We start from the raw sequence: 23,451 nt of genomic DNA on the forward strand, positions 1-23,451 counted from the left end.
TTTGTCTCCGCTCGTCTGACATGCTCGCTCATCTAGGCCTGTCGCGATAGTCAATAAATCAATTAATCGCACGATAAAAAAATCCTCTTTGTATGGGAAAGCGGGACTGCTTGCGGCGACTGCCGGGAGAGAGGAGCCCGATCTCATGAAAATGCGTATCTATACCACGAATGTTATTTCTCGTGACATTTATATGCCAAAAATAGTTTTTGCATGAATATGATACGCACTTTATGGCGTGTAATATGCACGCACTCCTCACCCCTAATCCTAACCAAGGATTATCAGTGCGCATAGTATACACGCAATAAAGTGCGTCTCCGTCTTCCCGACAGTACACAATCACTTGGGCGTTTAGTCAACAAAGTAACAGCAGGACAGTGCAAAATGGTGTGATATGGCCTGTTGAGGCTTTTTTTTTAGTTGTTTACAAAGGTCCTAACCGGCAGTTTTGCCTGTTATGGAATGTATCACTATTTATGTCTGAGCCTAATGTTTAATATTTTTTGAAGTGCAACTTTGTTTACATCCATTTTATTTATTGTTTTTGGTATTTATATATCTTTGTTAACAGACACTGAGAGTCCATTGCTTTTATTGTTTTTGGTTGTTTTCATTTTTTGTGGATATTTAAAATGTTTTCCTTTTTCAATGTTTAATATTCTTTAGAAATAAAAGTTTATAGATCTTTGAAAAGGTGTACCTGCATTATTATGCCATTATCATTATATTAGATGAAAATGGACTCAGAACGACAATATTATCGTTTATCGCAATAATTTCTTGGACAATTTATCGTCCAGCAAAATTTGTTATCGTGACAGGCCTACGCTCATCACTGGGTCAAACTCTGCAGCTCCACCACACCTAGAAAGTTTCCATTGTTTGTTTCATGTAGGTTGGAATTATGGCCACGGAAAGCAAGGTTTCGTTCTGCAAGGTGACAGACTATGGCAATTAACCTTTTCATTCATGTTTTTTTCAACATTTTCATTTCTTGATAGGTATTGTCAATGGTACTGTGCGTTTTTACGCGCTTCTCCAACTCGCGCCAGCTGTCTATATTGGCACGGTGTGTGTTAGATTTTTCATGATCCTGGAGTGTAAGAGTGAGTCGTTCCCACATTCTGAAACCTCTGTGAGTGAGACTACTCGTCCGCTTGCCAAGTAAGGTACAGCAGAAACAGAAGACTGAATCGGATGATTTTGAGTACACTAACCATGACCTGCGTATCTTTTCTCCATTTTTCATCTTCATGAAATATCTGTCCTTGGTAAAACGGCAGTGTGATTGGCTTTGTGGGAAGTTAAACTCCTCTAACTGAACGGGACCGCTCCTAACAATATCAAATCATTGGTCATCGGCAATATGCTCTGGCCAGCACCCCGGGTCTGTCTCTGTAAACGGGGCTTTCTCCCTGGCATCTCCCTCACCTGTCTCAGCGGTAGGAACTTCATCATCATGTTCTTGTTCTAACAATGTTTGGTCATCATTATTGCTAGCAGTATGAGCTGAAGACGGATAATCTTTATTTTGGCTAGCATCCTGTGACGGGGGTTCGGCCGCTGCTGTCGCCGGTAGTGTTAATGTTACAGATGCTGGACCAAAGAAAGAGGTCACTTTTGGTAGACTGAATAAAGCTTTTCTTTTGTTGTCTGATATCTTTCTTTTTTCAGCACCACTGGCATATGTACGTTTCATTTCCTATTCAAATTATTTTCCTGCTAAAAATAAAACGACGTTTAACCTTACGGAAAAAAGGCAAAGTATAAACACATAAACTACTGGTATTTATTTACTTCAGATCACCGTTCGCGGGGGGCGGTAAACGTCACCATGGTAACCGCGGCGCGACTCGAGTTCGACCAATCAGAGACGTAAGTGTTTTGCTTAGAATTATGGGTAGTGTAGTATTTCTCCAGAAGATCGCAAATAACAAGGTTGATTTTTATGCCTTGTGGCTTTTATAGGAGCAGAAACTTTCGTTTCACAACCTCGTAGCTCGTGGTCAATCTAACTTGGATGGTTTAGACATTATGGCTGAAAATCAATATCCTATGGAGAAAATGAATGGGATTTTGCTGGTCTGATGGGGGCCCCCCTTGGAGGGCGGGGCCTGTTTCAATTGAAACGGGTGAAACATAGGTAAGGCCGCCTCTGGGTGTAGGGCTGCAGTCCGAATGTTCATGTGTTGTAAAATAAATATGTATTGCAGAAATATGTTGACAGAATCCTCTGCAGATCTGTTGGATCTTGAAGGAAAATTACAAATATCAAGTGTTTCATTGCTAGATGAAGACTTTGACAGTTTCATACTTTGGGAGATGCTAGAGCCCATGTTCAGGACATTGGTACAACATTATGACAGCTAATAAAATAAGAAGCAGAACCAGTGGAAACACAATCAGAAGCAGCGCACCAGTCAAAGTCTGAGAGTCTGCAGGTGGAAGGAAAAAGGTGTGAAGAGAACATCATTTTTTAATGTTTTTTTTTTTTTTTATCTCACAGCTTAAGGGTTAGTTCACCCAAAAATTAATAACATGTCAGTAATTACTCTCCCTCATGTTGTTCCAACCCCATAAGACTTTCCTTCATCTTCAGAACACAAATGAAGATATTTTTGATTATCGTAAAACTTAAAATAATAGCCCGGGCTTTTATTTTCCCAAATCGTGAACTGCACTGGCTTGTATTTGAGACAGGTGTCTATATGAGAAAGGCCTTTAATTTAGTGTTGAGATGTTGTTCATTGAGTGTAGGCCTAGAGATAACCATCCAAATAGACGGAAAGCATGACAGTAGGGGGTTACTAAATCTGTGTTTAACAAATCAGTCAATGTAAGAATTAGCCTGCTATATTTCTACATGTCTAAAGGTGGTCGCACACCAGACGAGAAGCGCAGCGCCACGTCTTTAAAATTCGAACACATTATTCTCTATGAGTGTACATGGTCTCAAGTCATCGTTAATGTATACCGACTTCACCCTGTGCTGCAATATACAATCAGTTTTACACTCATTTACAGAAATCAGTTGCATGGGTGAAAATTGCTGATGTTATTGGATTTTCAGGTGATATTCTCAATTCATTCAGTTAACGGACGCCTTTGAGGTAAAGTGTTCAGACTGCAGACTAAGCAACGATTGTATTTAATTGTACAGTACAATCATAACATAGTACAGGCATGATCTTAATTCCATAATATCCTTAAACATAACAATATTGCTGGCCATAAACTGACAAAGTGCGCGTCCGGTGTGCGATACCTTGAGTTGTCATTGACGCGACGCGGCACTGCGCTTCTCGTACGGTGTGCGACCACTTTAGATTATTGACAGCATAAAAAAATGAAACGATGTGACAGCCATGCGCTGAACAATACAAGTTACCGGTAATATCCATCGAGCCTATGAACTAGTTGCCTGAAACACATCAACAAGAAATAATGAAGGCTACCCTGTTAAACAACTGCAATCATGTGATGCAAAAGGACCCTATTCATCACTATCATTTTTTTCAGTGTTGCTTTTAAATAAAAAAAGAAATAATAGACAATAGATGATTTAATTGTGAATGTTACTATAATCAAAGGCATATGAATATGTTTGGTGGGCTGAATTACTCATATTAAATCAATAAATAAATATTATATATGGAGATGTTTGTAGTAGAGCGTTTGCAGTATAAATGTCACTTCTGTAGAAACAAAAGTCAAGTCACCTTTATTTATATAGCGCTTTTTACAATACAGATGTTTTCAAAGCAGCTTTACAGTGAAAACAGGACAATAATGCAACAAAGTCTGTTCCTGCTGTACAACAGATCTAGAAGAAAATAATACCATAGTCCAGCTTAAGTAAGTTCAGTGTTGATTCATTTCTGTTGTAAAAAGGTTATTACTTAAGTTCATTTATCTATACAGCCGCTCTGGAGAAAACCGTGATGTCATCGTCCAGCTCAGTTCAGTTCTCATATAATGGTGTCAATGCAGATCATTAATATTGTTGAATATTAAGTGTCTCCAACTAAGCAAGCCAGAGGCGACAGTGCAGGAACTCAAACTCCATCAGTGACAGAATGGAGAAGAAAACCTTGGCAGAAACCAGACTCAGTCGCTCAGTTCTCCTCAGACCAACGAACAAACAGTGTATGATTATGATTCAGGCATTACAGGTCAGAGGTCAGATTGGATCTGAACATTCAGAATATTTATCCAGTTTCATCTGGTTGAAGGTTTCCTTGTTTGACTTTGGATGAAGGATTGGATCACTCTGTGAAGTTACACAAACACATGTGTGTGTGATGATCACTGTGGGTTTGTGTCTGTTGATTCTGTTGAATGTGATTGTGTCTGTAGAGGCTCTTTATTCTCCATCAGCTGATCCAGAGAAGGTCAGACTTACATCTAAAACCTGTAAGTAAAACACAGACAGTCAAATGTGTGCGACATTATTGCATTATCAACTTTAGAACAACTAAAAGAAACTACTGAGATGATTAAGTGAGAGATTATATTATAATACTGAGATACACGATTGTTAAAGCTTATCTATAATTCTGTATGACTGTCCTCTTTCTGTGTCACTGGCTCAGTTTTATTTATGATAAAGAATCTAGTGATAAATATTTACCATTATCTTTTATTGCAATTGACATTGACAATGATAAAAGCAAAATATTGAATTGTTTGAAATAAAAAGAAACTTGAAGATATTTGATTGTTGCTATAAACTATAATGAAAAATAAATGAATTAAACTCTTATTAAACGTGTTTATAGTGAGTAATTCACCATCACAATGAAAGTAAACTAAGAAACTAAATTAACTTTAAATTAAAATATGAACAGTTTTAATCATCACTACTCACAGAAGCGTCTCCAGTTTATAATGTGGATCTTTCCTCAGATCAGAAAGCTGCTCGACTCCAGAATCTCCTATTTTATTCCATGACAGATTCAGTTCTTGCTTCACAGCATCTGAGTCTCTTAGATTATTCCCCCACAGATCCAGTTCTCTCAGGTGTGAGGGGTTTGATCTCAGAGCTGAAGTCAGAGCAGCACAACCTTCATCTGTAACACCACAATCCCACAACCTGTAGAGAACAATGACACTCTTCAGTCTCTCAGTTCAGGAAACACTGATATAAATGATATGATATATATGAATTTCTCCTTTCTCCTCAACAGATTTGTATATGAAAGCAGTTGTCACCTCTTCACATCATCCAATCATGCTTATAACTATTGCTGTGGAAAATATGCAATTGTCCTGTTACAAGTATGTCTTTTTGTAAACTAGTTAACTGTAAATAATAATACTATATTTAATTGAATCTAAGAAGCTCGTCTGCCAAAAGTCTTTGATTTCTAAAATACTGAACTGAACAGATCATGAAGAAGTCTTCTGACCTATAGATTGTGAGTATGAAAATTCAGATGCTCATGATTTAGGACAGATTTGATGTACTTTCCCTAACCTGAGAATAATCAAAATAAGGTTAAAGGTGTCGAGAAATACGCACCATAAAACACTATCAAAAACTATCAAAAGTAAAATGACCTCAGAAGTTTTGGAAAGAATCTAATAAAGATTAAACATCCTTTTCAGTGACTTGATGGTAAACCTTTTTGGTACTGTATATTTCTTTTTTGTATATCATTCATTATTCACCACAGGAGAGAAACAGACAACATTGAGACTTTTATAAAATCTTACCACAGTATCTCCAGTTTACAGTGAGGATCCTGCAGTAGATCTGAGAGCTGCTCGACTACAGAATCTCCTATTTTATTCACAGACAGATCCAGTTCTCTCAGGTGTGAGGGGCTTGATCTCAGAGCTGATCTCAGAGCAGCACAACCTTCATCTGTAACACCACAATCACTCAACCTGTAGAGAACAATGACACTCTTCAGTCTCTCAGTTCAGGATCTACAGCTCAGATAAGCAGAACTTCACAATCAGAGACTTAATCCACGGCACCATTAACAGGTCCAGTCTAAGGTTCAGACCCGCTTCTACAAACTGCTTGATTAGTTAGTCTCCATATCATAAAAATTGCAAAAATATTCAATAACACTTTATTTAACAGTGTCCTTGTTACATATGATACATGAACTAATAACAGTAAATTATGCATAATTACACGTAACTAACCCTCAACCAAATCCTAATCCTACCCTATCCCTATAGTGAGTACATGTAGTTGCTTAATATTACTCAGTACTAAAATATATAATTACACTGTAACAATGACACCTTAAAATAAAGTGTAACTGAATATTATTTTTTTATGCAAATGTAGCGGGTCCCGGCTAGGTCTCCGCTGGCAGATATATATATAATCCTCTCCTAGGAGTGCTCTGGAAATATATTAAATATATTAAATATTACAGAGAAATCAGTGACGCAGGAACACAGTTGCTCATTCTCCATTGACTCGGATTATATTTATTTTCAACTTCAATTTAACTTTGTATCTGCAATCATGAGTTGTTTTCTGTTATTTTTGTCTGCTTTGCATTTAAGCACAGGTTATATCCACATTTGGATAACATGAAGCAATATATTCTTGAAAGGTCTGTTTTCACATAAATGTATACTCACATATTTTACAAACATTAGCTTATCAAAATTTGTATGAAACCAAAAACAAACATTTTCCATTTAAATCACATTTTTGGTCTATCATCAATCATATCTGCACTTTTCTCTTTAACATCTGTCATCTTTGTTCTCTTATCAAAAGAGTATTTTTGTAATAAATGTACATTTTATAAGTGTTCACTTTATACAACAGGATCATTCTCATTTGCAGTTTTGTCACGTTTACACTATAAGAACTCACACTTCAAAAGTAAACATCTCTGCCTCATAACTTTGGCACTCAGTTCTATGAACTTACTCTGTATTATTGTAATATTAACACACGTGCACCCTTAAACATGGTCGCAGCCGTAACTGGTCTTATGCTGTACATTCACATTAACTTTTTACCCTTTAAAGTCCCACTCCGATCATATTTTGAGCTATTTTTAAACATTCTCAGTGGTCTTTAAATGATGATTATGCCGTTTTTAGCCAAAATCACAAAACCTGTGCCGTTTTCTGGGACTTCGCTTCAGCAGAGCGGCAGTAGCTCATTAGCAATTCGCCTCTGCGTTGTGGGCGGAGCCGTTGGCACGGAGACGACCCTCCCCCTCCCAATATCTCTCCTCTTACTGTACGTTCACACCGCCGCCGACTTGAGTTCTGCGGCAAACGCCAGCAACCAATCGGAATATATAGACGTCCTTCGCGCTGGCTGATTCCGGAGAAAACATACGATGTAAACTTTCGTTCCTACCAAAACATTAGTTCTGAGAAAACAGAGGAGAAGCTGATCATCGGCGTTGCTGGGTTTCCTATCATTATCGGATTAATTGCAGTTTAACCAACACAGAGTGAAAGTTTATCATTTGCATGTGTTTTTAAGTCCTGCCAGCTTGACAGGGCATATAAGAACGAGGAGAGAGAGAGAGAGAGAGACCCGGCCGCGCGCGCGCACTCACTATTAATAATAATAAATAATAATGTGACCAAAACGGTTATACAAATGCTGTCAATATAAAAGGTTTCTAGTGTCAATGTATTGCTTGTTTATTCTGTTTACTTTTCATGGTGTGACACTTCTCTTCTCCCATGATCGAACATAGAATGCTGCTACGTCAGAGCGGCCAAAGCGTCAACAAGCTTCCTCGTACTTTTTGACAAGCGTCCTTGACAGGGCGGCCAGAGCTTCTTTGCCGCTCAAGTCGGCGGCGGTGTGAACGTACAGTTAGCATTGCAACCCGCTACCGCACATAGGTGTTGATCCGACATCGTCTTCTCTACTCCTCAGAACCTGAGCGGGTGGGGCGGAGGGGGGTATGAGCTTGTGGCCCCGCCCAGTGGAGTTACTACGTCACAACTCCAGTCTATTTTAGCCGGCATTTTAGCGTCTGCTACTGATTCACAGCCATTTGAATGCAGAAATACTCAGAAATACAACTTTGAGCTTATTTTTCTCAAGATATGTCCTCTAACATAAGAAAAATGCCACAAGAACATGTTAACACCTAGAAAAACATGATTTTCATTGGAGTGGGTCTTTAAACACATATAGCTGTTTTCCACACACGCTGAAATAACCCACAAATGCCCCGAAGCCATAAAAAATAAATAAAAAACAATCTGTGGGCATCTGCCGCCATTTTCTCAACTGCGTTCTGTCAATTTTAACTGTTTACACACTTGACATGTTTTTAGATTACGGAGCACACTTCACTGGGGATTCATATAAGCTTATAAACATCTGGAGTCACATAAAAGGTGTGTAACTGACCTGGAAATATATTAAATATTACAGAGAAATCACTGACGCAGGAACACAGTTGCTCATTCTCCATTGACTCGGATTATGAGCTCATCTTGCTCTGCGCATCGCTAAATGTCCCCGTGTGACGCTACTCGCGATTACTGCCATGTGTCCATTTTAGGAAACATGTCATTGTGTGCTTTTTCCGTACCCTCTCATTAATATTAAATTATATAAATCAGAATAAAATAAAATACTATTGCAATAGAAGGAAAGGAAACAAAAAGTAATAATCTCAACAAAACTTATTTTGTGAGTGTCACACAAATACCCCAAAATCATCAACATATCTGTATATGAACACGGTTGTCACATCTTTACATCATCCAGTCATGTTTAATCTATCATTAATATTGTAAAATGATGTCAGACACATTGGAAAACATCTAACGAAAATAAAATCAACATGTACATTAGTAATTTCACAGTAGATTTTTTTTTGTATGGCAATCATTATTTACCATTAAAATAGAGGACTATGTTGGGACATTTTATAAAATCTTACCTCAGTTTCTCCAGTTTACAGTGAGGATCCTGCAGTAGATCAGAAAGCTGCTTGACTCCAGAATCTCCTACTTTATTCTCAGACAGACTCAGTTCTCTCAGGTGTGAGGGGTTTGATCTCAGAGCTGAAGTCAGAGCAGCACAACCTTCATCTGTAACACCACAATCCCTCAACCTGTAGAGAACAATGACACTCTTCAGTCTCTCAGTTCAGGATCTACAGCTCAGATAAGCAGAACTTCACAATCAGAGACTCAATCCACGGCACCATTAACAGGTCCAGTCTAAGGTTCAGACCCGCTTCTACAAACTGCTTGATTAGTTAGTTTCCATATCATAAAAATTACAAGAATATTCGATAACACTTTATTTAACAGTATTCTTGTTACATCTGTTACATGAACTTACCATAGTAATAACAGGTAAATTATGCATAATTACACGCAACTAACCCTCAACCAAATCCTAATCCTACCCTAACCCTATAGTGAGTACATGTAGTTGCTTAATATTACTCAGTACTTAAATATATAATTACACTGTAACAATGACACCTTAAAATAAAGTGTAACCGAATATTCATTTTTTTTATGCAAGTACCCAAAAATCATCAACATATCTGTATATGAACACGGCTGTCACATCTTTACATCTTTACATCATCCAGTCATGTTTAATCTATCATTAATATTGTAAAATGATGTCGGACACATTGGAAAGAATCTAACGAAAATAAAAATCAACATTTCCATTAGTAATTTCACAGTAGATTTTTTTTTCTTTTTTTTTGTATGGCAATCATTATTTACCATTAAAATAGAGGACTATGTTGGGACATTTTAAACAATCTTACCACAGTGTCTCCAGTTTACAGTGAGGATCCTGCAGTAGATCAGAAAGCTGCTCGACTCCAGAATCTCCTACTTTATTATATGACAGACTCAGTTCTCTCAGGTGTGAGGGGTTTGATCTCAGAGCTGATCTCAGAGCAGCACAACCTTCATCTGTAACACCACAACCCCTCAACCTGTAGAGAACAATGATACTCTTCAGTCTCTCAGTTCAGGAAACACTGATATAAATAATAAGATATATATGAATTTCTCCTTAACAGATTTGTATATGAAAGCAGTCGTCACCTCTTCACATCATCCAATTATGCTTATAACTATTGTTGTGGAAAATATGCAATTGTCCTGTTACAAGTATGCCTTTTGGTAAACTAGTTAACCTGTAAATAATAAAACTATATTTAATTTAATCTAAGAAGCTCGCCTGCCAAAAGTCTTTGATTTCTAAAATACTGAACTGAACAGATCATGAAGAAGTCTTCTGACCTATAGATTGTGAGTATGAAAATTCAGATGCTTATGATTTAGGACAGATTTGACGTACTTTACCTATCCTGAGAATAATCAAAATAAGTTTAAAGGTGTCGAGAAATACGCACCATAAAACACTATCAAAAACTATCAAAAGTAAAATGACCTCAGAAGCTTTGGAAAGAATCTAATAAAGATTATTCATCCTTTTCAGTGACTTGATGGTAAACTTTTTTGGTATATATTATTTTTGTATATCATTAATTATTCACCACAGGAGAGAAACACACAATGTTGAGAGTATTAAATCATGTTTGATTCAAATTCAGAGTAGTTATTTATTCTTATGGAGCCTGGCTGATTTAGTTTAGGTCTAGTCGTAGTTAAGGATAGCTCTACATTGGTTCATGATTAGTTCATATCTTCGCTAATCATGAGTTCATGTTGAAATAACTATTAATTCAGGTATTAGTATTTGATTATTCATGTGCTGTTATAAGTACACCAAAGATATATATATATGTGAATTTCTCATTTTACAGTGTTGTTTTGGTACGAAAGCACATGCTAAACTCATAAATATGGACAAATATAGAAGTGTAAAGTCCATGATTGTGCCTGATGAAGACCTGAGGGTCGTAAAGTTGCTTGAATAAATTATTTTGGAGCAGTAATTTTCAGTGTGCGGACTTCACACTTCTTTATTTGTCTATATCATTCAGTTGTCCTGCACCTGCGCCCAATCTGGGTGTTTGGGATGTGCACACCATTTTTGTATTTTTAAACTCATAAATATGATCATGTTTTATCAGTGTAATGATTGTTGTCAGTGTGACTTACTGAAGTGATCTGGATTCTTTAACCACAGGCATCAGCTTCTGAAGAACTTTATCTGCTCTAGTATTGGCTCCAATAAACTGATTTAGATCAAAAACATCCATCTTCCGCTCTGATGTCAGCAACACATAAACCAGAGCTGACCACTGTGAAGAGGAGAGTTTGGTTCCTCCTATTTCTCCATATTTCAGATAATGTTGGATCTCCTGCATCAGAGAATCATCACCCAGTTCATTCAGACAGTGGAACAGATTGATGGATCTCTCTGGAGAGCGATTCTTCCTGATCTTCTGTTTGATGTACTGAACTGTTTCCTCTTTGTTGTAGGAGCAGCTTCCAGTCTGTGTCAGTAGTTCTCGTAAGAGAGTCTGATTGGACTCCAATGAGAGACCCAGAAGGAAACGCAGGAAAAGGTCCAGATGTCCATTCTTACTCTGTAAAGCCTCATCCACAGCTCTCTGATGCAGCTCAAATAATGAATGATATTTCTTCTGATTTAAGATTTTAGAAAAGAAACTTTGTTTGGTTTTGTCAAACACATTTCTGTTCTCATTTGTAAAGTGAATGTGTGCATATAGAGCTGCTAGATGTTCCTGGATGCTCAGATGAACAAAGCAGAAGACTTTCCCCCGATACAAGCCCAAATCCTCTCTGAAGATCTGAGTGCACAATCCTGAGTACACTGATGCTTCTGTCACATCAATGCCACACTCTCTCAGGTCTTCCTCATAGAAGATCAGGTTGCCTTTCAGAAGCTGCTGGAAAGCCAGTTTCCCCAGTTTGAGAATCATGTCTTCATCTTTCTCTCTCTTCTTATAGTCCTTTTCATGTTTGATGTTGGTCTGAATGATCAGGAAGTGTGTGTACATCTGAGTGAGAGTCTTGGGAATCTCTCCTCTCTCTGCTTCACTCAACATCTCCTCGAGAACAGTGGCTGAGATCCAGCAAAACACTGGGATGTGGCACATGATGTGGAGGCTCCTCGAGGACTTCAAGTGTGTGATGATTGTATTGGCCAGACTCTGATCACTGATTCTCTTCCTGAAGTATTCCTCCTTCTGTGGCTCATTGAAGCCTCGTACCTCTGTCACTAGATGGACACACTCAGAGGGGACGAGATCCGCTGCTGCTGGTCTGGAGGTGATCCAGATGAGAGCAGAGGGAAGCAGATTCCCCTCAATGAGGTTCATCAGCAGCTCGTCCACTGAGGCTGATTCAGATATATTACACAGTTTCACTTTGCTCTTAAAGTTCAGAGACAGACGACACTCATCCAGACCATCAAAGATGAACAACACTTTATATTCATCACTGGATATTTCCATTTCTTTTGTTTCAGGGAAAAAGACATGAAGAAGATCTGAAAGACTGAGTGTTTTGTCCTTCATCAAGTTGATCTCTCTGAAAGGAAGTGTAAATATGAGCTGGACGTCCTGATTCTCTTTCCCTTCAGCCCAGTCCACAATGAACTTCTGCACAGAGACTGTTTTCCCAATGCCAGCGACTCCCTTTGTCAGCACAGTTCTGATGGGTTTGTCTTGTCCAGGTAAAGGTCTAAAGATGTCACTGCATTTGATCGGTGTGTCCTCTGTTTCTGCTCTCCTGGATTGTGTCTCAATCTGTCTCACCTCATGCTCATTATTGATCTCTCCACTTTCACTCTCAGTGATGTAGAGCTCTGTGTAGATCTCATTCAGGAGTGTTGGGTTTCCCTGCTTTGCTGTTCCTTCACACAGACGCTGAAACTTCTTCAGCAGATTTGATTTAAATGTGCTTTGGGCCAGTTGAGAATCACGACTGAAAGAATAAATCATTAGATTACAACATAAATTAAAGAAGTAAAAGTTATAGTAAAATATCTTTATGACAGAAATGTTGTACCTCAGATTAGATGACATGTGTCTTCCCCTAAATGTTCCTCGAGTGTCCATAGACTGTTCACTAATTGTGGACAAACACGGACAGAACAGAGACAATACAACAGAGTCGAGAAAACAGAGACAAGAATTCATATAGAGCCAGATAGAGCCAGATAGAGGGTGCCAATGAACTCCTCAATGCTCCTGTTAACACTTTAACATAACACTGTATTTTAGCACAAGTACATTCTGAATATTAGTATAAAAAATGTTTTAATAAGATAGACGATGATCAGAAACATGTAAGTTGAGTGTTTAAGTTGTAAGGGGGAATTAATAAAATGGTCAGAAACTGCCCTGTCTGTATTTAATGTTTTAATCATTTAATTGAAGTGTTCGTCTGTCGTCTGTGTGAAGACACAAGAGATCGTTCTGACACTGATAACAGCGGCAACACACACTCAGCATGAGTTCAAAAACACCACATTCCAGCACCAGAATGAAATTAACACAAACTAATGAAATTAATACTCTTGCTAGTCAACTGGAGATGTTTCGTGTGTATTAGGTACATCCGTGCTGCGAGATGTTTCAAAAAGTGCTTGGGACAATATCGACCCGGGAGAAGAGTGGTGGGCACATGTCCCACATGTCCAACTCGCAAATTATGCTTATGTTTGTTGCATCATATGCCAAACGGTGACAGTTTAAAAATTGGGACTCTGAAGCAGAAACTGTCATGTGTATTTTTCCAAAGTTTGTATGTCTGTAACTCAAGAAGTTTTAAAGATATCCTTTTAGATTTCAGTTCTTAGCAAAATTTTCTTTTGATATCTTTTTTGATATTTTTCAGGGCCAATGTGGTTCAGTTCAATAAATGTATCTTGTTTTCCTCTATTAACCTGTTAAGCTGCAACCCCACTTTTGAAAAATCCCCAGAAATGACATACCCAAACTGAAACAGATACAGTTCATGAACCCTTTGTACTAAAAGCACAAGTATGATCTCATTTGAAAGCTGACACCTGGCAGTTTATTGTAAATGTAGAATTAATTATTGTCATAATGACAAAAATTGTTATAAATAGCTTCAAAATTTTGTAAAGTTATTAGAAATTAATTTTAATGAAACATCCTCATGAAAATAAAATTGAAGTTGGCCCTGGAGCAATCTAGAAATGCACTACAGCTAAAGCCACATGTCTAAACATTTTATGTTTAAAATCTGAAGATAATAAGTCCAAAACTCTGTATTTAGTGAAATGTTTTTCAAGACCATGTCAGTTGACTTTATTTTGATTTGACGCTAAGATGCTGCTGATGTTTAGTCATCTTTTAAGTCATCCATTCAGTCTTATTGTCTCTATTGTTTTGTGGTGCAAACGATCCCCATTCAGTCTCAGTCTCCCCCTGCACACATTCACACTTCTCCAGCCTGGTTATGGCTCTAAATATGCATTTCTTTTGTTTGCATTATAGTTACTAACGACTGGCTATTCACATGCTATTCATAGGGTTTCAGTCCCTAATTTCTTTTATCAAAGTTCACCTCACATTTTAAATAAAGAATAAAGAACATTCTTGAATAAAGAAACTTTCAGTAAGCATTCAAAAAAACATAAAAGTATAACTTCTAGGTTGCAGGTGCACCTAGGGAGCTAGCATGTTAGCTTAGCACACCATTAATACATGACAATTTATGAGATTAAAACCATGTTTGTGCTCCAAACTTACTTTAAAACGCAAGTGGAGTATTTTAAATAATCTTCTGTAATCTAATTTGGCTTCAGATAAAAAAATCAGACAGAAAATATACTATTGTATACTGTTCTGCACAATGATAGTCTATATAGATTAGCATTACATTATAAATATAATCTATTATTATGAAAATACCTGGCATGGCTTGGAAAACACAGGTAACTCAAATATCATTGCAATCATGTTTATTATCTTCAAAACATCTGTATCTGCATTTTACAGCGCGAACTCTGTAGCTTTGTGTGTACCAGTGACATCCTGGAATGTCACATGATCATGGCTCTTCTTCATGTTCTATATATGGACAATTATTGTGCATATAGCGCCCTCAGGCTATTGGTATGAATTGAAAACACAGTATCAGAGTATGCAAGCACTCATAATGATTACATCGACGCATTTGGGTATAAATTCAATAAATATTATTCCTGTCTATAGAAATATGATGTGAATCTATGAGAATATATCAATATTTCTCCAAATCTGCACATTTTTGAGCTAAAGCCCTGAGGGACGTTGTTTTGTGTATCGCTGTCATGACGACAGCACGGGAGCTTTTTTATGAATGAAAGCGGCTGACGCGCATAATTCATATTAAAGGTATCGACTCATTTTTTCATTTCATAACTCCTGACACAAATTAAGAAATAACTGTCGCTATAAGTTTCTCAGAATACAATAGTGGTCAAATACTGAAACTTGAGTCTTATATCTTTTTAATGATGTATAGTTTGTCGAAGTATAACATTAAATCTGATAGTAACTTTGAGCTATATATAAAAAAAACCGCTTCAGTGCGCCGACGCACTGGTGCAGCTTAACAGGTTAAAATAAATGGATAGAACAAACCTGTCTGAGAGCCAAAAATTAGTCTTTCCAAAGTCTGCATGCATGTAACTCGAGAAGATCTATCTATCAATGAAATGTTGTACCTCAGATCAGTCGATGTGTGTTTTCCCTCAAATCTCATTGGCTCTATCATAGACGCGTCACTCTTCATGGACACACAGCTGGGCTCCGGTGAGATTGATCTGTCACCCTCACATTGACTTTAATACAACAACAGAATAGAAATAAAAGAGTTATTCTCTACCAGAACCAATATGGTTGATTTTACATGAAAATAAATTCCACATGAGAACGTTGTCTTTTAACTCTTTCCCCGCCAGCCTTTTCTGTTTAAAGTTACCAGCCACCGCCAGTGTTTTTGACCATTTTCACATTTTCATGGTCCCCAGAAATATTTTTTTGTATGAATATCTGAACATTCAATATATCAAAAGAAAGAACAGACCCTCTCCCTTTAAACAAACAAAAAAAAGTCTTATTCTAGCTTCACACTTTTTTATCAACACCTAAGTAACATTAGACAGTTTTGTTTCATATGCTGTTTAATGTTGATGATCGTGTTATTTTACATAAGCATATGATTACATATGAGATCGCTCGTTTTCGTCGCCTGTGCTTTGATCAGGAGATTTAATACTCTTTCAGGAGATGTGTAATAGCGCCCCCTACCGTATAACAGTGAAAACACGGAAAGACGGAAAATTCCATCAGTGGAGGGTAAAGAGTTAAAGATATAATATAATAATGCTATAATGCAAAACTCACCTTTACATGGTGTTTGAACATAAATGCGTGTCGGCAGTGTGTGTACACACAGAGGAGGACTTACCATTAGGCAAAGGTAAGGACTGCTTTGAGCCCCCAAAAGTCAAGGGCCCCCTAAAAAATGCTTTTTATATACAAGATGCGTAATAATACTGTTATAACCTGTTGAAATGAGAGTACCGTGACTGCACTGGGGTGAAAACTATGATATGGCAAGTGTAAGCCACACCACACTGCTCAGACAGTTCCATGTGTCATAGCCTACTGTTGCTATTTCAGGGTATAAAACAAGAATAAAAGCCATAATAATGTACATGAAAATGTATAAAGATTGGACACAGCTGTGCATAAGCAAGCATCATAACAGAGAAAGAATCCTCAAGGATTATCCAGGTAAATGTGTGCAGTTGTATACGGCCCCATTCCTATATTTGACCTAAATCCGCCCCTGTCCACCCTATAATGGTAAAAATCCATCCACTCCTCTTTTTTCAATCTCCATAAATCATAATCTGTGCCTCAGAAAAGGCCATTTGCAGATGCTACTTTTTGTGACGTTACAAAATGCCTTGGCCCCGCCCACTAATGCTGATAGACCCCGCCCTCAGTGACCTGAACACAGTCCGCCATTTTCCACGTGCTGGAGCAGCTGTAGTGATGAGAGAAATGCCCCAGTTCCCTACTAAGAAAGCCAGGTGTGTTGTTGGATGTAAGAGTGAGCATCAGACTCTTCATTTACTTCCGGCAACTGAGCCACTGAAGATGCAGTGGATTCATTTTGATTATGATGGGAATCTGCCGCTCAAGTTACCTAAAATCATTAATGTCAAAACCTGTCTGAGAGCCAAAAAATAGTCTTTCCAAAGTCTGCATGTAACTCGGGAAGATCTATCTATCTATGAAATGTTGTACCTCAGATCAGTCGATGTGTGTTTTCCCTCAAATCTCATTGGCTCTATCATAGACGCGTCACTCTTCATGGACACACAGCTGGGCTCCGGTGGGATTGATTTCTCCCTGTGGTTTAGACTTCAATAGAATAGAAACAAAAGAACAGAGACAAGAATTTGTAATTATATTACAACACATGAAGATAAACCTCACATAGAGAATCAATCCATCCATTTATCTTTTACCAATGCTTTTTAATCTGTTGTTGTGTTTGTGTTTCCCAGTAAGTGATGTAGTTGTGTTTAGTTTGGTTGAGTTTGTCAGTATTGTTCTGGTCCAGATTATCAGTGTTTTGTGTGTCAGTAGATGTTAGTGAAACATCAGGACTGAAGCTCTGGATCAGCTGTGAGAGGAGACCTGATCCTGTGCTCGACTCCTGCTATTGCAGCGCTTTATAATAGTGTGAGTCTCTGAGTTATACATGCTTACACAATATCATCACCTATTACTGTATTTTGATAATAAGTGGATATTTGCCTAATTATGCCATACATGCATTATTTGTGTGTGTCTGTGGTCTCTCTGTCTGTCTAAACAAAGATGTTGTACCTCAGATCAGTTGATGTGTGTTTTCCCTCAAATCTCATTGGCTCTATCATAGACGCGTCACTCTTCATGGACACACAGCTGGACTCCGGTGAGATTGATCTGTCACCCTCACATTGACTTTAACAGAACAGAGACAAGAATCAACTTGGCTGATTTAACATGAAAATAAATCCCACATGAGAAGGTTGTCTATTAAGACAGTGTGTTGAAGAGTGATGAGACTGTCCAAGGATAATGTCATATATCATCTAGCTGTCTACTGTATCTGTGTGTCTTTGGACAGTGTTTAAAGACTCTGAGTGGCTCCAACTACTGTATATCCCGGCACCAGAATATGATAGAGACAACAGATCACTATACCAACCCTGGCAAACACACACAACACCCTGTTATGTGCAGAAAATGAGTCTTCTATAACATTAAGATCATATGAAGATTGAAGTACCTGAATCCTGGAGAAGAATCTCCATGTCTGAATGTGTGTGTGTCGTCCATGATTCATTCAGTCTTCATGAAGCTTCAGTCAGATCTGTAGCGTTTTCTCCAGTATTTCATCTGTGTGTGTTTAAAACAGAAATATCTCGGCTGAACAGACTGGGAAGTTTGTAACACTAGAGTTTAATGTTCTTCCACTGAAGCCTCAAATATTGTACAAATGGGACAGTTTACTGTAAGCACACATTTAATACATCTGTGAAACTAATACAGTATACACAGGTCCAAGTATTTTAAAATAAAATGTTTCCTATTGATTTTTATGTAAACCAATAAATGTATTTATTGGTATTAAATGTTCAATAAAAATGTCATTACATTAAGGGAGATTGTAACAACAGCACTCTTTGTAATTGACATTCATTTACACAGAAAACTATATCAAAGTTTAAGAAACACAGCACAAAAAAAGTTAAAACAAACACTACAGATGTTAAAGAGAAAAGCTTGGTTTTTAGTAATGAAAACGAAAATTAGACCTACATAAAGTGTAAAAGTGTATTCTAACATATAGGGTCTAGGCTATATGTCTATGTCCAATAATTGATAAGTTAAAAAAACTGTATATTAAGAATTTCATGTGTAATGTACTTTAATATTTCATGGTTACTTACGTTAGTGAGGAAGTAAGTTCATTTCCATTCGCCACACAGGAACACTTGCTCTGAATATAAAGTTATTAAACACCTCGAGGCTCGAGTTTTCCATCAACAGCACGTTAAATAAAACTTATACAAACATCACTTGATACTTGGATGATCCGTTGTTCTTATTTAAAGATTCTTAAAGCCGGGTGTAAAATGGCGCTTGTAAATAAAACACACTGCAATGAACTTTCACTTTCACTAAGCCCCTTTTGCCCCTTATTGTGTAAATGTATTGTGCCCCTCTCTGATAAATGTAAATTATTATTATTATAAATATTATAATAAATATCAATACACTTATACACCATTGCCACTAACAATAATAATAATACAAAAAATATATATATATTATTTAAAAAAAAAAATGGCGGAAGTAAGCATTTGGCGGAGGTGACGTCATAGGCGGAGTTTCCCTTGCAGCGGATCTACAGCAGTTCGCCGCGAGTCTTCAAACTACACGAGCAACAGGTAACATTAAGCTAATATGGAAAAGTTAAGTTTATCCTACTGTAGGAGTTAGGACATTAGGACCCAGTAGACGCCACCTCCGAGCGCTTCTTTTTATTTATTTATTTAAAAAAAAAAAAAATATTATGCTTGCAAACAATACAGAGATGACAAACATGGTATACAAATTTGTATCAGAATTACAAAAATGTCGATACAAAATATAATAATATGTACAATGTCATCTGAACATACATAATAGCAGTGCATAACCAAGACAAATAAAAATAAAGAAAAATGAAGAAGAAGAAAAAAGGAATCATGAGGGTAAGACATCTTATATATCATTTAGTGTACACAAATTAAAGCCATTACAATTTGAAATAGTTTTAATTGCTTTCTTATTTACTGAGGATGAATTAGTGTTAAGGTACATTTTAAATTATTTCAAAAAAATTGGTTTGTAGTGAATTTACATTTATGAATGTAAAATTTGCCAATAAAATAAAATAAATTAATAACAAAACAAGCTTTTATTTTATTGGGGTCAGACTCAAAGTATCCAAAAATAATGTATTTAAAGGTTACTGATATATCTTGCTGGATATTATCTTTAATAAATATTTCAATATTTTTCCATAGTTGTTCAGAAACATGACCAAAATAAATGATAAACAGTTTCTGTGTGAACTTGGCAAAATGAGCATCTTGTGTCAATATTATTTTTATATTTAATCATAAAATATTTAACAGGGTAGAATTGATTTATTATTTTAAAGGACACTTCTTTTACTTTATTAGTTAGAAAATATTTCTGTTGTAAGGACCAAATCTTTTTTTAACCAATTTAAATTTGTTAATTAATTACTCCAATAAGAGATTGCAGGAGAAACAGGGATCTAACTTTATTATTTCTATCTTTTTTTCCTGAAAAACATATTTTATATTGGAGTTTCAGATGGCTCAGGAAAAGTAGTAATTATAGAGTGAATGCAGTTTTTTAAGAGAGTACAGATTCCTGCTGGTATTGCTCTTTGGGGTCACTGGCATATTGTATTCAGAAAGAAATTCAGTGTAAGTCATTAAAAAGCCTTGGTTGTTAAATAGCTGACATTCTAAAAGTAAGCCGTTATTAAACCATTTATCAAAAAATAAAGATCTATTTTTGTATAAAATATTTTGATTATTCCAAATAAAGAATTTATGGGGGGTGAAATTGTGTTTATATATTAAAGCCCATGCCAAAAGTACTTGTTGGTGGAAATTTGAAAGTTTGATGGGAATTTTAGATATGTTGTAATTGCACATTAATAAAAATCTTATACCCCCAAAATGTGAAAATGCTTGTTGTGGAAGATATTCCAGATGGAGTCTTGATTTTTCAAATACCGATGAAGCCAATTTATTTTAAAAGTATAATTTAAAGAATATAAAATCAATCAAATTTAAACCACATTTGTTATAATTGTTTAGAATAACCGATTTCTTCATATAGTGGTTCTTATCAAAATCTGTCGGATCTCTATACACGGGTTTCTTGTATACAAACAATACCGGATGCGCGCGCATCCAAGAGGCAGAAAACCGCTATCTGTCATGCCGAGTTCTGTAAAAGAACATTGTAATTAACGTAGATTTCGCATTGTTTGTAATTTCTTGCTGACTCAATAATAAACTGCAATTTCAGAGTTGGATCTGTTTGTTTATGTTTATATTATATTAATATAACATTATGTAAAACGTCCAACTGTTTACGAATTAAAATCCGGACATACTGTGATGCATGAATTATCATGTTAACGTTAGACTATAGCAATGTAGTAATGTAATAGCCAATGTTAGGAGTGCAGCATCTATAGAGCTTTGCTTTTATATAAGTTAGCCTTGTTTACGTTACGACCTGTAAAATTTCATGACACATAACGTTACTTTACTGTAAATCAAAGATTTTACGATGGATTATGTGGGAACCCTTAGTACCTCCGACCGTGGCGATTAGCCTAACTTATATTAAAAAAAACTTAATCTCAGCAATGGTGAGATCTTGCCGGATCTATGCAATACATGACGATCTTTGGATTGTGGATGACAAGAAGTGGCCAGCAATTGTAGGCTATGGCCTGATATAATTATCTTATTCAGACTTCAAGTATACAAGAGAAATGATTAGAGCATACAAATCCCTTGATGCATAGGCTACTACGTGCTAATATGGTCATGTGCAGCTCGTCAAATACTTTGATGCTGCACCGGATTTTTGCGTGTTGAGGATGTGCTTTCCTAGTCAAAGGCAAGGCATTAAAGCCAAGCCGTATGATTTTAAGGCATTTTTTTGGGCAAAACCATGCTTCCCCATAGGAATGTTGAACATCAGGCACCCAGCACTGGCTACAACTCCTTGGCATTTTGACTTAGCAACAACACCACCACTATGCTACTAGCCGAACCCTTTACTCCGGTACGAAGAGCGCGGGTCTTTTGCCTCTTGGTTGCGTGCGCAAGCAGTGATGACGTCGCCGAGAAATCCATGTATCAATCAATTTACATGTGGACTTATCAACATAGAGAGATTGAGCCTCATAAGAGAGACGTGAAAGTCCCTCGGCCTTAGTGAGCAAAACTCTTCCTTTAATAGATAGATCCCTTTGAAGCAGCAATTCAGTTTTCTCTTTGTTTTAGCAATAATCAGATTAAAGTTTGTTGCACATCTATTTTTATCTTTAGTTATTTCTATGCCAAGATATTTTACAGCTCTAGAGAATGACTGAAGGATATTTAAGGCTACGGGGATTTGAGAAGAGTCTTCTATAAACATCGCTGTGTCATCAGCTTATGACTTATGATTCATTTTTTTAGTTCCTACAGTGATGCCTTTTAGGTTGCTCCTTGTAATATGCAAATTAAGAAATTGTACTGCAATTAAAAATAAATAAGGAGACACTGGACAACCCTGTCGAACACCATGATTAAGGAAAAATCTGGGAGAGGTTCCGTTTTTTAGTTTAATAAAACTATTTCCATTTACAAACATTTTAACTGTCTTACAGAAAAAATCACCAAATCCTATTTTTTTAAGAGCTTGAAATAAAAAACGTGTTCTAAAGTATCAAAAGCTTTGTAATAATCTAAGAAAAAAATGAAGCTATGATTATTAATTATATCAGAATAATCTAAAATATCTAATATTAATCTTATATTGTTAGATATGTGTCTATCTTGCATAAAGCCAGACTGTGCTTCATCAATAATATAATGTAATACTCCTTTTAATCGTTTGGCTAATAAAGTGATTATAAAATAAAATAAGATACATCATCTGAACTGCAGGACTTCATCTATAATAGCAGAGTCTGCTCTTGTGGACATCATCTGAACTGCACTCCAGTGTAGAGGACTTCATCTATAATAGCAGAGTCTCCTCTTGTGGACATCATCTGAACTGCACTCCAGTGTAGAGGACTTCATCTATAATAGCAGAGTCTCCTCTTGTGGACATCATCTGAACTGCTCTCCAGTGTAGAGGACTTCATCTATAATAGCAGAGTCTCCTCTTGTGGACATCATCTGAACTGCACTCCAGCGTAGAGGACTTCATCTATAATAGCAGAGTCTCCTCTTGTGGACATCATCTGAACTGCACTCCAGTGTAGAGGACTTCATCTATAATAGCAGAGTCTCCTCTTGTGGACATCATCTGAACTGCTCTCCAGCGTAGAGGACTTCATCTATAATAGCAGAGTCTCCTCTTGTGGACATCATCTGAACTGCTCTCCAGTGTAGAGGACTTCATCTATAATAGCAGAGTCTCCTCTGGTGGACATCATCTGAACTGCTCTCCAGCGTAGAGGACTTCATCTATAATAGCAGAGTCTCCTCTGGTGGACATCATCTGAACTGCTCTCCAGTGTAGAGGACTTCATCTATAATAGCAGAGTCTCCTCTGGTGGACATCATCTGAACTGCTCTCCAGCGTAGAGGACTTCATCTATAATAGCAGAGTCTCCTCTTGTGGACATCATCTGAACTGCTCTCCAGCGTAGAGGACTTCATCTATAATAGCAGAGCCT

At 36.9% G+C, this 23,451-nt stretch overlaps 1 protein-coding gene across 5 annotated transcripts; it reads right to left on the minus strand.

The window, feature by feature from the left end:
• Window positions 1-3,687: 3,687 nt before the first annotated feature.
• On the minus strand, window positions 3,688-19,144 carry LOC307163673 (NLR family CARD domain-containing protein 3-like). 5 transcript variants are annotated; one of them, XM_079879832.1, is made up of 13 exons: window positions 18,905-19,144; window positions 18,241-18,350; window positions 17,796-17,912; window positions 17,208-17,324; window positions 15,614-15,730; window positions 12,943-13,002; window positions 11,065-12,858; window positions 9,756-9,929; window positions 8,904-9,077; window positions 5,719-5,892; window positions 4,975-5,095; window positions 4,871-4,917; window positions 3,701-4,414 (listed from the first exon to the last, which is right to left on the minus strand). In XM_079879832.1, exons 2-13 carry the CDS (start codon window positions 18,288-18,290, stop codon window positions 4,408-4,410), a joined length of 2,952 nt encoding a protein of 983 aa, XP_079735958.1. In that variant the 5' UTR covers window positions 18,291-18,350; window positions 18,905-19,144; the 3' UTR covers window positions 3,701-4,407. The 5 variants fall into 5 exon arrangements, with proteins under 5 accessions (XP_079735957.1, XP_079735959.1, XP_079735960.1 ...); XM_079879831.1 differs by having other exon boundaries at window positions 3,688-4,414; window positions 4,871-5,095; XM_079879835.1 differs by lacking the exon at window positions 17,796-17,912 and having other exon boundaries at window positions 18,905-19,127.
• Window positions 19,145-23,451: the final 4,307 nt, after the last annotated feature.

This window comes from Squalius cephalus (genome assembly GCF_949319135.1).
Source record: "Squalius cephalus genome assembly, chromosome: 8".
NCBI lineage: Eukaryota > Metazoa > Chordata > Actinopteri > Cypriniformes > Leuciscidae > Squalius > Squalius cephalus.

Excerpts from the sequence above, each read along its gene's own strand:
- LOC307163673 (XM_079879831.1), bottom strand. The coding sequence starts at position 18,290 with ATGGACGACACACACACATTCAGACATGGAGATTCTTCTCCAGGATTC. Across the intron at positions 9,078-9,755 it reads TGTAAACTGGAGACACTGTG|GTTGAGGGATTGTGGTGTTA; the intron begins GTAAGATTGTTT and ends TGTTCTCTACAG. Across the intron at positions 5,893-8,903 it reads TGTAAACTGGAGAAACTGAG|GTTGAGTGATTGTGGTGTTA; the intron begins GTAAGATTTTAT and ends TGTTCTCTACAG.